Raw genomic sequence first — 15549 nt, 5'->3', positions numbered from 1 at the left:
GGTGAAACAGTATTTATGTAAATTTATATTTACATAAATATAAATGTACTTTTCCTGGGGCCTGTTTTCTTCTTCCATTATTGACAGTGGGAGGTAGTAGTAGTAGTGCTTAAAACATAATATTTCCATCTTAATGAAAAAATAATAATAATGTTTGCCTTGTTTTGAACATTTTTCGATATTAAGACTGAATATGGGCTTTGGGATTATATTAAACATGGGAGCAAAGGGCAATCTAATGGCCACATATGCTTAATCTCTAAGGAATCAATTTTTTTTTTTTTTTGTGGATAAGTTCTCTAAGGAATCAATTGGTCATATGTAGAACCCGTCTACCTGATGACCAAAATAAGTAGAGGATGAATTCAGCACTGAGCAGGGAAAGGCCCTCCTCTCAATATTCCATACTTGGCTCCCCTCATCATCCATTAATAATTAAGCAATAAACATGTTACGTGTGGGAAACCCCATGTAGCTTTCTGATTTTAATCTCTCTCTCTCTGAGAGAGGAATTTGATATAAAAAAAAAAGAGGGGTAAATTACAAATTACCACCCATATTTTAGGGCAGTGACACTTAGCCCTTTGGGATAGCACATCCCCACAGTCTACAAAACAAATGAGAGATAAATTAGAGGGGTTAAGAGAGAGGGAGTCCCCCCGAAGTTTTCTAGCACTAAGTGAATTAAAAGATCTGTGGCGAAATCCACAGGTTGAAAGCATCCACAAGCTCCTTACGGCTAGAAATTATGTTCCTTAAATGCCACCGGGGGAAGTAGACCAGTGAAGACAAGAAATGACCAGCTTCAAGTGGCCTTCGATGATGATAGGAGTGTCTTTGAAGTTAAGAGCAAAATAGCCCCCTTCAACTTTCATTTGCAATAAAACCCCTCATTCCAGCATTTTGCCTCCTTCATTAGTATTCTGTTGATATTAGCTTCAAAAATAAATTTCATGTGATTGTTAAACATTTTTAAATCCTCAAACTACCTTTTTCTATAATTTATGAGACTATTTTGTCTTTTTTTTTCTTGCATATTTGAGAAATGGACGAAAGAGACAACAGGTTTTGCCCAAACCAATTTTATTATTTTGAAATGACGTTCCTTGACCCATATGAATCTCAAAAGGTCATTTGAGTAAATTAAATTTTTTTTCTGTCAATCCAATTAATAATAGAGGGGGTAAAGTGTTAGAATGTGAAAGTTTATGAGGTCTTTGTCACAAATAAAAGTTAAGGGATTAGCTAAATTCAAATTAAGAGGGTGATAGATATATAAAATTTACGCAAATAATGACACTAACATTTTGATCTTAGGAAGGTATAAAAATATCTTTGCAGGCACGACACGTTTGGTTAATGACTTGACATAATTGAATATAATAAATAAATACATATTAACATGCACGTCACACTCCGCTCCTTTTCATCAATGGATTGTGATTACTGCGCTTGGCTTATCCATCCAAGGGGCCTTTCGCCTTTGACGACTGCTGAAGTGACTGAACTACTGAATTAGCTTTCTTTTTATCCAATAAAAGAAGCCAAAGTAACAAGTCATTCAGTTCAGCAGCCACTTCCGGTGCTATTCCTCGGATACCCCCCGGTCGATTGAGTGTGGGGTCCAAGGTTTACTCTGGAAGAAACACAATGGGTCCAATTTAATAATCTAAGTCTAAAGTTCAATGAATTGATTCTAGGACTCCAAACAAACTAGGGCCCTCTTCAAATATATGAATATAGATGACAGAGGCATTGTTTTCGGTGAGCCGGACAGCTACAATGATATGGGCCTCAGTTCAATGAGCATGATCTGGGCCTTATTTACTCACTACGTTTTGCATGCTATAAGGATGAAAAGGGAGAATCTACTATCGAGAGCCAGTCCCACCAACCTTCCCAAAGAAACATCTCAAACAAAGAATTAGGGCCCCTTCGGGAGGGCTGAAGCTTTGATTGAACTGTTTTCAATAGAGCGCTTTGATTAAAATTTGAAGTCTCACTACTCACTAGAAAACCAATCTTTTAGGCTGAATTTCACGACTTTTTCACCAAACAGCTTTCTAGGCTGTTCGATCGTATTGAGGCCCACCTCACAAAGCACAGACTACATACTGCAGAAGGGTTAACACCGTCATCAAGAGGGTAGACAATTGAGCGATTAAGTAGTAGGCCCAATCCACTAGATATATAACACGTGGCAATTTATAGTGACCTGGACCTACTCTGGGCTGGGCTATTTCAAGGCATTCCGTCCCTATACATATGATCGACAGGTAAATTATGGTATGAATTAATTACTCATTCAGTCATTCATTCTTACATCAATATTCCAAATTTGTTTTTAATTATTTCTAGCACTAGCGGCTATGCATATTCCCTCCAATTAAAATTTCAATCACAACTGAGATGGGTTAGGGTTAGGGTTAGGGTTGGCTAATCCGTTCAGGTTGGTCTTATATTCTGTGTATGACTATGAGGTTGGCAGTGGGCTGGATCCAAGGAAGGAGATTCAAATCTAGTGATAGACAGGACAAGGAAAATAGGGTTTCAATCCAAATTTGGATTGGACCCCAGCTGACCGTTGCCACCTCACACCACTCTCCTTTTTGAATATGGTGTATTGTATTGTAGCATTTTCACATCTCTACCCAACATTTATGATTAAAATGGCACACAGATAGAGATGGATGGAGAGAGAGAGAGAGAGAGACTGAGTGAGAAGCAGATAAAAACCACTGTAAATCCAAACAAATACAACTCTTCATCAGAGCTGTTTTCTCCTTTTTTTTATATGAACAAAAGATAACACAGACAGCAGCAGGGAAGGAGATAGAGAGAGAGAGGGGAGGAGGAGGAGGAGGAGGCCCTACCACCCCCAACCTTCCCCAAAAAAATAGAACTACTACATTCACAAAAACCCATAAACATCTTCATGGAAGCTTAAATATCAATCAGAGAGAGAGAGACGGAGATAAGACAGAGAACAACTTACAAGGAAAGAAGAGAAGAAAGAATAACAAATCATGTCTTCTGGTTTTAACTCTTAACAAATCTATCTATATATATATATATATATATATACTTATACCAAACGTGAAACGACTTAACCTTGATGGATCGACAATAAAAATCTTCATCTTCTTTCATGCCTTTGCTGGCTCTGGCTCTGGCTTTGGCTCTGCTTCTTCCACCTTGGCCAGAGCAGGAGCCTCCTCAACGGGGGCTTTCACCTCCTCTTCCTCCTTCTCTTCTGCTTCTATGACTATTTCCTTCTCTTTGCTTTCGGTTGTCGTGCCTGCTTCTGTCGTTGTTGTCTCCGCTGCTTTCTCTTCTATCACGATAAAGGTCGACACCTTCTCGAACACAAAAAATACTGGCCCCGAAACTAGTGGTGGCCCGAACTTTGAAGATGCTTCACTCACCTGTTTCGATCCCGGGAACTCTGCCGGCCGGAAGAAGAAATCGACAAGGAAAATTAGGTCATCAATATATATAATCTCACTCAAGGATATATATATATAAAAAAACAAATTCAGAAGCCAAACACCGTTTGATTTAATTGATTTAATTTATACCAATTTTAACTAGTTCTTCCAGGAACTTGTTAACTGCTGCTGAGTGCTTTTTGATTCCTCCATCTTTACGTTCCTTCACCAAAGTCTGCAGTAAAATGAAAATAAATCTTACTCTTCCTAGTTTCATGTATCGATAAACAGATATCTTTTTCGGTTCCTTTAAATCAAAAACGAAGCTTATACCTTGATTTCAGTGGAAGAAGCTTCATAGATTTCGATGACCTTGGGCTGGAGTTCAGTCTTCTTCTCTTCGAACTCCTTGTCGATCGTTTCCTGATCATCAGTTCAGAACACATGATGATGAGCAACCATATCAAAGATCGTTCACCACACACATCTTCAACTTCAACAACTAAAAAATGGATTCAAATCATCCAGATAAAGTAAGAAATGAAACAAACGCCCACCTTGGATTCATCAAAGGACTTGCATGCTTCAGCAGCAGCAGCCTTCTTAGTGCCGTTCTTCTCAAAAACCTTCTTGAGCTTGGGAAGAACCTTGGATTTCCAGTAACCCATATCGATTCTCAACTCAAAACCACGAACAAATCTAAACAAGAAGAGGAAGATTGAAAAGGGTTTATATCCAAGCAAAAAAAAAGATCTAACTCTTCAGACTGCAAAAAGAACATAGAATTTAAATCCAATAGATGGGTGTCTAGAGTAGCTACCAAGAAACAAAAATATACAACCACTGAGAAATGAGAATGAAGTGAAAGAACAAAATCTCAGAGAAATTCCATACGAGAAACTAAAGAGCAGAAAGACAAATCTCTCAAATCTCAATCAGTCCTCGCTGTTTTCTGCAATCTGATCTGTCGTCGTCTCCCCAACTATTTACCAGAAGCAGCCTACAGAGCCCAGCTCGATCAAACTGTTCCTGCCAACTGTCTCTCCACCAAAGGGCAAACAAGGTTTACAACCCCAGAGCGTGGCAGCAACATATAGACCTCCCATCTTACGAAATCACCCGTCCCGATGCTCCGAAATTACAAAATAACCCCACATTCATTCCACCAAGACCACCGTTTTGATCCAAGGAAGGGTAGTTCCGTAAATTGAGGAAGGTTGAATCCGGCGGGGAATATTTGGGAGCGGAAGTGACAGCTGGCAATAGCCTAATCGGAGGTGGCAATATCATATGTGGGTCCCTTGACTGCTCCAGTATCTGGTGGGTACAACTTCTCACGTGGCTTCGCTGGTGATTGGAATCACGCCGTCAAGGGCTACACTATTAAAATGTCCCCTGATGCGATCAGAATCTACCCTCCCTTACCTCTTTACTCAGGTGTCAATGGACCGGGCTTGGGTTGGTTACATAAACGGATTGAACGGATTAATAATAATAATAATAAGGCATTAAATTGGATCAATTTTAATGGTCCAAACTATTTATTGAATTGGATTGGACTTGGTACATTTGTAATGAATATATATCAATTAACTTAAGATAAGAGTATGGGTGTCAATGGACCAAAGATGAATTGGGCCCAATCAAAATTAAAACCAATTTGAACAGTTTGGACAACTCAAATATTGAATTAGAACGGTTCAAAATGGTTTAAATTATTCATTTGGATCGGTCCTGCTCCATCTGTAATGAATTCATACTAGACGGGATCAGTCCCGTCCATTGACACCCCTAGTTGTTAGTTGCTACTTTGCTCTGATTGTGTATAGACTACAGATTCGATTTAAAGTAAAAGAGGGCAATCAATCAATCATACAGCGCACATGCTTATGTCTCCGGGCTTCACATATTCCAGCCATGTTGGGTCGGGTGGATCATGCTTGTTTAAACAAACCCATATCCAGACCCGACAGATATACTAATTGGGAAGCTGGAAATTGACCATTGGTCTATTGCTTGCGTGAAGTGAAAACACTGAAATTTGCATAAAACAATGTTGATTTGAGATTTCTTTGCTTCTCTTCCCGCTATGTATTGCTGGCCAGTAGCCACCAACCGGGTGTGGAGTTGGACTCTAACCCTCATGGGCCCAATTTTGAAACTAATTATATAATTATGTCCAATGGTTGTGGACCCGGTCCAATTAATCTGGGCTGGCTCTGTCTGGTACCCATTGACACCCTGAACATAAGGTATGGGAGCTTCCATTGATATTGATTTTCTACTGTAGACAGTAGGCTAGAGAGCTGGCTTTGCAAAAAGATTTATTGATCCATTGTTTGGTGATTGTATATGCAGTGTCAGAACATTAGAGGTCCACTTTGTCTTCTTCTCTCAAAATAAGGAAATAAAAAAATAATAAAGGAAACCCGAAATCAAATGCTAGAAAGCTGGAAAGGAGATCGAATTTGCCCCCCACAACGTTCCACAGAACATCCCCTCTGTGTATTGGGAACATTATCAATTCTATTATCATCATCGTGAGATGTTCTCAATACAGGGCGGGGATGTGATGTAGGACATTGTGGGGGGCAGTTTTGTGGGGGACTGATTTGAACTCAGAGGGAAGAGGGGAGATGGAACGGAAATAATTAATCCTGCAGTTCAATTATTGAGTTAAAATCAGCCCCCCACAAAATAGTTTTCCACAACGTCTCACAGCACATCCCCGTGGTGTATTGGGAACATCTCCCAAAAATGCTTTATCATTTCTGATATTATCATTGGGAGATATTTTTAATATACGGCAGAATTGTGTTGTGGGATGTTGTGGGTATGCTACCCACATGATATACAACCCACATGACATTGCAGTGGCACATTGAGAACATTTCTCGTACTTGTAAGTATTATTAATGCGGATGTTCTGGATGTAAAGCTGCCATTCATGAGAAGATATGGGTCTTCAACTCCCTCCCAAGGCCCCAGATTGTTGGGACCAACATTGAATAATGGCCTTTTCTTCTGCTAAATATTATAAGCTAAAGAACTATGGTCTCTATGTACATGATATGGACAAAAAGATTCAAAAAACCTACTTAATAGCAACTGCTTGCTGCTTGTACTTCTTGCTTTTTTGCTGCTTCTAGGCCTCGAATTGGATTGAGAGCGCACCTGAAAGTGGGATTTAATATTTTACATTTATATAGTTCTATCATTAATTAAGAGCTCTATTATAGAAGATCCAGAGCCATGAAATGAATTCGGATCTCCTGTCCACGTCTACACACAACACACCACCCCCTGTGAATTGAGAACATCTCCCTTTGCATAATATTATGCAGAGGATGAGATGTTCTTCATGAGTGACCGGGATAATGAGCAGGGTTCTCATTGGCAGGAGATCCGGACTCGAATGAAATCAAATCGGGTGCATCAGATTACATTCAATCAACTCAATGGACCTTACTTGTCAGTATACTTTTTCCTAAACTAACCGTTCAACCTATTGATCACGGTTCGTGGTTTTTTTTACCGAACTGCTCCTTTTGGTTTTCAAAATCAGTGGGTTAATAGGTTGATTTTTTTTTTTTTGACTTTTTGATTAATCAAAACTGAACAGGTACATTTGATTTTTCAAAAATACCAACCAAAATCGAACTGACTAGTTTGGCAGTTTCGAAGAGCACCCCCTACTGCCTACCTAATACACCCCCTCATGAACGTCAACAAGTATAGCCTCACTCCTACCATGTGCAGAATTTTGATTAATTATAAAAGGGTGGCGAGAATGGAATTCTATTAGTACCATCTCAAGGAACCATCAGTAAGAACTTAAACTATTAGGTGAGGTCCCTAAAGAGGATTTTATTCTCCGACACTTTTAAAGGGAATGGTGGAATGGCTCTATGATTATCATACATATATGTTTTCCTTTAATACGCAAATATTTAGAAACTTTTACCCCTTAAACGTAGAGGTGTAAAGTGGGTTGTGTCAGGGCAGCACGGCACGGCACGGCCCGTGGGCGTGCAAAGTGTGGGCCGTTAAGGGCTATGTCACCCTCCCTGGTGAAAATTTTGGGGGTCGGCCCAGCACGGCCCACAACCTAGGCCCGTGCAAGCCCATGGGCCGAGCCTTGGGCCTGGTCGGGCCGTGCATCGGGCCAAAGCTATTTATTTAAAAAAATGACAAAAAACTTAAAATTTTAATTTTATATGAATTTTGTGTATACAATTGCTTATATATACAATAATTAAATATATTAGTATAATAAAATTAAAAATTTATTTATTTTATTAATATATTATATATCATATTCTATATATTATTATATAATTATAATTTATATACTATTATATAAATATATATAATATATATATGGGCCATGTCAGGCCGTGCCATGGGCTGAGCTGCAGGTTGGGTCGTGTCGTGCCGGCCCATGGACTTAAAACCCCAGGGCCAACATGGCCTGCATGATCATGTCGGGCCTGACATGGCCCACGAATTGTCGTATTGGGCTGGTCCAAATTTGTGCTGAACCACAAACAACACGACCCGATTTACACCTCTACTTAAAAGTAGATACTTGTAACTAAAACTCATCTGTCCTCACCTATTATTTCTGATGTAACTGTTTCTAGTCACGTACCAATTTTTTTGTGATGTACCAATCTTTTGGCTAAGTACTTCGTCATTTGACCTGCTCCCAAGTGGCCTGTGACTCAGAGGATGACGGAGCTCCTGGTGGCGAACTGCCTGGTGGTGAGCTACTTAATGGCGAATTCCCTAGTGGTGAGCTACTTGGTGACGATCTCTCTGGTGGTGAGCTACCTAGTGACGAGCTCCCTAGTAGTGAGCCACCTTGATGAGCTACTAGGTGCGCTGCCTTGGTGGCGAGCTCCCTGGTGTAGTGCAACTCGACTGCCCTCTACATGAGATGATCTACTCCTCTTTGTAGACGGCGGGAGCCGAGGAACCTGCGAGAACTGAATCAGATGACCCAGGGGTGTTTACCCGGCAGGGCCACTCCGATGGATAAGTTAACACTCTGATAGTAGAGAGCTTGAAGATGATATTAGAGAAATGAGAGAGCTAGAAACCAGGGGTTACCTCAATTTTTCCCTCCTTCTTCCCCTCTAGGGGATCGGAGCTCTTATATAGCGGTGTCCTGACAGATCTGGCGTAACCGCCTCTGACTCTTTGTCGCAGCCGTTACTTGCCAGGGCTGAGCTGGTGGGCGCAGGTAACCGTTGCAGGGTACAGCCCTGTCAGACATGAGGCGTTGTCAGAGTTGGCAGGCACGACGCCGCCTGGCCAGGACGTGGGTGCAATCTCCAGATCTGGCAGGTACAATTGTCAAATAGGAAATCTTCTTGCGATACGCCGAGCTGCTCTGCAATGAGCTACCTTACACCGAGCTACTTTTTACCGAGCTACTTTTCACCGAGTTACCGGTAATGTGCCAAGGTGCTTCTACCCAAGGCAGGTCTTCGTGGCCTACTAGGAGGCAAGCTCTTCGTAAGATGTCGGGCTGCCTGTGGCCAGCTGCCTGTGGCGAGCTATGTCGAGCTGCTTGTAAGTGGCGAGCAGCCTGTGGCGAGCTATGCCGAGCTGCCTATAAGTGGCCAACTACCTATGGCGAGCTATGCCGAGCTGCTTGTAAGTGGTGAACAATACCGAACTGCCTGTACCTAGCTCAAACTGTCTAGTTGTCAAGAGGCTGTACTTATTTGGCATGAGATGACAGGTGTCACAATTTTACTGAAGGGCCAAATCCACCCTCATCAATTTCATTAGAAAATACATTTGAGGCATCCACCAGTACTAAAGAACACCTCAACTAGTTCGAAGTGCAACAACCCAAGAGATAAGACCATCATAAACAAAAAGACAGCCTTTAACAAGCAACTCAGTTTCATGCTAAAAAGAAGAAGAACAATGCATTACACTTGAAAGGCAAGGATCAATTGATTAAGATGTAGGGACCTTAATATCTCAAGCGAAAAAGAACCAAGGACAATGTAATCCCAAAAGGCAAGAATCACTTGATTAAGGGATTGGAACCTTAATATCAAATTCTTTCACACTTTGACCATGATAACATGACAAAGAAATTTTTATTTTTTAGAATCCTTTACAAATTAAGATGGTCTTTGACAAGAAGACCATGAATAAACTTAAATGTAAAGCTATCTATAGTTGATAGCTTTAAAGAAAATTCCTACTCAAAAAAGAACCAATCAATCAAATAAAGGAAATTTTAAATGTTTTTGAACAATAAGAGCTTAGGCATAAGTAGGGGTGTCAATGGACCGGGTTTGGGTTAGGACCCTATCCAAATTAAAAGAAATTTGCAATAAGACATTGAATGACTAGTTCAAACTTAATTGTCCAAAGTATTTATTGGATTAGATTGGGCTTGGTCCATTTGTAATGGATTTATATTGGATTGGATCGGATTGAACCAATATCTGGTCCATTGATGATTAAAGTACAGGTGTCAATGGACCAAGTTTGGATTCAACACATTGGACGGTCCAAATATTATATTGAACCAATCTAGAATGGTCCAAAATATTGTATTGTAAAAACGACGCAGCCCCTCTTTTGTTTTTTTTCTAACCTCAAACGTTACTCCTCAGACTGCCACTATAAATTTTTAATAGAATCCAAATTAAAAGCCTAGGAGAGTGGGGCTTAAAATACTTACTCCTCTAGAAAAACTATAAAAGAAGATCCTTTACCAACACTTATTTCATTCAAGGAATAGCTCCAATCAAATTGATGTACATTATGGCATTTATTGTAAATGAATAAAAGTACATATTTGATTCATGTTATTGTGGTGTATTTCTATGTAATACCCTTAAACTGGACACTTAATGAGGCTCGTGTTAGTTTAGAATGTTCACAGCCGTTGGATAAGTCTGAGGAGATTTATCCTGCTAAGGCTGACATTGGTGTGCCGCCAAGTGTTGGGGTGGCTTGTCTCAGCTACCAGGGTGAAACCCGAAGCCCATGCAGTGTAGGATTAATAGAACCTCTGAACCGGACCAGATTTCCAGTATTGCCCTGGACCTTGGAGATAGATGGGCAAAACTGGAAAGTTACACCTGACCCCAGGACTCGATTATGATACTGCACTAGGTGTTGGATTGGGCTGTCTTTGATGTACCAATCAGTGAGATCCTTAGCAGGGGTCAAAACCTGGGTATGTTGGGACAGTCCGAGAATTCATCTGAGTGGGTGATCATAGTAACAGGATCAGCCCCTTTGTCGGACAAAGGTAATGATTTGGGATGCACTCTCTCTGATGGAAACCAAGACTGCCGGCAGTCGATTTCAATCGTTGAAATTTGTTTTGCAAAATATATTTTATATACGGATATAAATATATATATATTATGGTTTCAAAATGTTTGCAAAATGTTTTAATTCCCAGGATCCATGTGAGTAGATAGTGCAGCATTGTTCCTTACAGCCAAGGGAGATGTCCTTTCTTGTCGGGCAGTGTATGATCATTATGAGCTGAGAGGTTAAGTGTAAGACCATTGAGGGTAATACCTGATGGGCTAATCTTGCATCTGCCCACAGTCCCTGGGTTTTTATAAGGTGGCTTGGCCCAGGGAACACTTAGTGTAAGTGTTGGGCTCATTAGGAGCCCATGTGATGGGCTCAGGGGGTGCACTATCCATAATAGTGTACTCGGCCAGGCCTTGTAACAGAGGCTGGGCTGAACCCATGTGGGTGATGTGTAGATCAATGTTTGGGTCCCACGCCATACAAAGAATCCCAACTGGGCAGCAGTTTGGAAGTATACTGAGCACTAAGACTTCATGGGCCTAAAGCCCATTTCGAACTGGGCTGATTTGATCAGTTAAATAAAGGGGCGGATCTGAGATTAGATTAGCAGATAGGATAGGGTCTTTCCCCTATCCACTCAGAGAGTCCAGATCTGAATACAGATTCAGATCCTGAAACCTCCTAATAAGATTAGGAGAGGGCTGATCTAATCTGCAGATAAGATAAGGGTCTATCCTTATCACTTAAGGAGAATTCAGATCCAAATATGATTTGGATCAGCAACTCCTAATGGGATTAGGAGCTGATTCCTTTAAGGTTATAAAAGGAGGAGGGGGCGGCAGCATCTTAGAAGATCACATCCTCAATTTCAGAACCAGAGTTACAGAAAAGAGAACATAGCATCCAGTGAAATTGCGCTATTTTCTCCTTGTCGCCTCCTTCCTGGCGCCGCCATAACTGCTAGTTCGATCTCCTCTTCAAGCAGGAGTGGTCAAGATCAGATCTTGATATCAGCCTTTGGTGAAAGGCTGATTTGAAGTTGTGCTCACAGCCTCCAGCGAATTCTTGCGAAGGGTTTGGTTCGTTGGACAAACACTGCTGATTCTGCTCCAACATTCACTGTGTCATCTTTAGTGGGAGCAGTCTTTGGAGTCTTTCTTTGGGCGTAAACACCTTCGTTGGGAGATACTGTTTCTCCGTATCATGTATATCCCTCTCTTGCTTCTGGTTTCAAATCTGGTTCGATTTAGGGTTCAAGATTGATCCTTGAAAATGCAGATTTTCTAAAACAGGGAATGTGATTCCCAGATGAGTGGAGAGGAAATTTTTGAAATTTCACCCAACCTTCCTGCAGGGTTCAGCCATCCATATGATGGATCTCTCATTCCTTCACTTACTCCTTTAGAAAAGCTATAAAAGAATATCCTTTACCAACACTTATTTCATTCAAGGAATAGCAAAGGCACAACTTCATTGCAAGTTGTGTCTGTTCTACAAAGTACAAACATTGCACTTGAATGCAAACCAAGGTTTATGCTCTTCGTGACAGACTTCGATTTGCTTAAATCATAATTGGCCTTATATAATGGTAATGCGAATCTCTCATTGGTCAATATTCTCAATTTGAATAAGTCTCCACTCTCCTCAATGGAATAACTTCTATCCGATTCATGAAAATTGGGCAACTAATTATGCAACTTAGAGTGACGTAGCAAATAGACTAGCTGATTCCCTTTCCTTGCTAATTTGGGGATTGATACAGACTAACTTAGAGTCAACTATGACAATTTTAATGGTCTTCCTATTCTAAGGTATGTATAAGTGTATTTTCCTTTTTTTTTCTTTCTTTCTCAGGTTTGGGGCAAGCCAGGCTATGTATTCCCCTGTTTATTTCTTCATAATTCAGTGGTTTTCTTAATAAAAATTTAGGGCAGGCTGACCCTCCACCTGGAGTAAAGTTTGAGGTAAAAATCAGAAAAAAATAATGATAAATAGGATAGAATAAATCAATTCAAACCAAACAGTTTTTGTGATTTAATATAGAAAATTATCACAAAAGGCAATGGTAAATAGGATAGACTGATGCTAGGAAAAATTAATGGTCTTACTAAAGTGCCTTTGTCCATAACAAGAAAAGAAGTGATAACACACTATAAGAAAAATGACTTTTAGCGGCAGTTTTGACTACCACTAAAAGCCCTGAAAACTGCCGCTAAAGCTTTTATCGACAATCGGCAAATTGCCACTTAAAGTTCTAGTGATTGCTGGTAAAATGCAGAAAACTACCGCTAGAGGTCGAATTAGCGGCAATCACGACTAGCGCTATAAGTTTATAACAGTAGTCATGAATATTTTCTAGCGGTAGTTCACACCAAACAAAATAGTTTGGAATTTTTTATAGATAACCTGCAATTTATTTGTAATTGGTTAATTACAAATCTCAATTATTAAATAAATTAGTAATTTTATTCATCCATTCCTTCAAATTAAAATTAAATACAAAATAACTTGTTTTCTTTTCTTTACAGCCATTGGAACTTTAGTCTTACAAAAAATAAAGAAAATCTATTCGAATGAGTCCATATGCATAGTACATTACAGTCTTTGGAACTCTCTTCCTTTTCTCATCTTCTCATCTTGTGCCTCAATGACATTAACACCTACAATATTATAACCTTGGTGCATGGTAGACCTTTGAGCAGATGTATGTGGAAGAAGCTGCAGTGCTATCAACAGGGATCACTGCATCAACTTGCCTCTTGTCTTCTCCCCTTTCTTATCTTGAAGCCCGTACCACTCTACAACCAATGGACTTACGATATTAAGGGCCTCTATGACTGCATCTATATCATCTTCAACAAATACCTTGAAGAAACATGGACCATGTAAACATAATTCAAAGCTTCATAGAGACAATACACTAAAGGACCTTAATGACATTGTGAGTAAAAGATATTGTCATTTTCAGGTATTCATTTTGAGGTCAATAACATTAAGATAAAAGGATAGTATGTACAATGCTAAATATCTTAAGCTCATATTTACATCCTCAACTCAGAATCTAATTTCCCTCAATATAAGTCTAAACATCCAAGGGTGATGAGATTACCTTGCTAGAAAATTAGTGATAATAATTGGTGAAGTAGGAGGCTTTATTGATGAATGTAAGAATAGGAGGATCAATCGGAATACCGTAAAGCATGGTTTTTGAATCGTCGTTGATTTGGACGGTCGAACCGTTCAACCTGGAAACTGTTTAAGTAACCGGTTCTGTTTTATATCAAATCCGGTCTCTGTCCAAAAACCGTCAAACTGTTCAATGGTTTTTTGCCGTTTTTTATTTTTAACTAGTTTTTTATTAGAACGGGATTTTGTTTGAATCGAACGGTCGAATCATTAACCCAAAAATTGGTGGCCAGAATGATTCCGTTTTTGGGTCTTTTTTTAAAACCATACCGTAAAGTTGCAACTAAGCATTGAAACAGTTCGAATGATTCAACCACCTATGTCAGCGATTTACTGACTAAATCAACGTTTTTTTCAAATATCCGGTTTTGAAAACCATGCTCTGTTTATATTAATAAAACTAATGCTTTTTTTTTGTTGTCGATTAATAAAAAAAACTGATTAATAACTCTACATGTTCACCATATATAAAATATCTAAGTAAAACACCCAAGAGTTGCTAGTTGCTAGACTTCACCCAAGATTTTGAGAAATTGCACTTACAATTTTACCAACTTTGACATGTTGACATAAGAAGTTGGAATCTCAGACCCATCAAAGTGATTGTTATCCGGTTGACTGCAAGGTGAAAAATACAAAAAATGAAATCTAACAAGAAAAAGTATATTAGATGGCACATGACGGCCTAAAAATGAGATGCATGGCTTCACTGTATATAAACCATTTTTTCTTCAAAATCGAAGTACAGAAAGTGTCATATCCATTGAACAAAAAGAAAGAGTGTGACAGGAGGATCAAACGAACTAATACTTGCCACGTGTACAAACTAAGCTCATTTTCTACGGATAACAATAAAAAAACTAAGAGTTACAACAACTAACCAATCTTAATTGTGAAAAATAGAAAGTGGAGGTACCGCTGATATGAAATGTGAGATTACACATGTATCCCAATCCAATGGGTCCACTCTCACGGTTGGTCTAGAATCTAAATTAGTAGTTCAATACACCATCAATAAATCAAGTACAAGATCTCCCCATATCCACACCAAAATACTATGCCAATTACAAAGGGCAAAGGGGAACATTTGGCTTGATTACTTAGTTTAGTGCTACAACCCTTTTAAATCAGACCCTGATTAAGAGAGAGAGAAAGAACATATAAATTTTCTTCTTTTCCCACAAGTGCCGCCTGATCGTTGACAGAGTTAACATCCTATATCAGAAACAGTGTAAGAAAGCTTCATCCCATAAGACCAGTCCAACGGCCTGGCACCCCTTTTCTCTATAATTAGAAGAAACAAACTAATTAAACTCTTTTGCTCTTGAACCACTACATCCACCCCCATGCACTTAAACAATGGATTAGGACATCATAGATTCTTTATGCCATCACCAAGGTTCAAAGTATCAATTCGTATTGGTCGATACGTATCATTCCGGGACCCCTCCAATATGTCTCTACAGTGGGTGTATCGGGGGTCTGACCGGTTCAGGAGGTGGAGGAGCTCTAAACTGGTCCCCCTGAACTGGTTGCAAAAAATAAATAAATAAATAAATAAAAAGACACAAGATGCAGTATCAATTTGCCTGATATGTCCCTACCAACGTATCAGGCATATCGATATTTT

The 15549-nt window shown here is 39.6% G+C and overlaps 1 protein-coding gene across 2 annotated transcripts; it reads right to left on the bottom strand.

Annotated features, from left to right (window-relative positions):
• Positions 1-2741: 2741 nt before the first annotated feature.
• Positions 2742-4499, bottom strand: MAP18 (microtubule-associated protein 18). 2 transcript variants are annotated; one of them, XM_010262535.3, is made up of 5 exons: positions 4323-4499; positions 3986-4127; positions 3762-3851; positions 3579-3663; positions 2742-3445 (listed from the first exon to the last, which is right to left on the bottom strand). In XM_010262535.3, exons 2-5 carry the CDS (start codon positions 4094-4096, stop codon positions 3147-3149), a joined length of 585 nt encoding a protein of 194 aa, XP_010260837.1. In that variant the 5' UTR covers positions 4097-4127; positions 4323-4499; the 3' UTR covers positions 2742-3146. The 2 variants fall into 2 exon arrangements, with proteins under 2 accessions (XP_010260837.1, XP_010260838.1); XM_010262536.3 differs by having other exon boundaries at positions 4249-4497.
• Positions 4500-15549: the final 11050 nt, after the last annotated feature.

The sequence above is a fragment of the Nelumbo nucifera genome, chromosome 7 (genome assembly GCF_055504915.1).
Source record: "Nelumbo nucifera cultivar China Antique chromosome 7, China Antique-T2T, whole genome shotgun sequence".
Classification (NCBI taxonomy): Eukaryota; Viridiplantae; Streptophyta; class Magnoliopsida; order Proteales; family Nelumbonaceae; genus Nelumbo; species Nelumbo nucifera.
The sequence above is the reverse complement of the archived record's forward strand: the minus strand, read 5'-3'. Positions and strand labels throughout refer to the sequence as shown.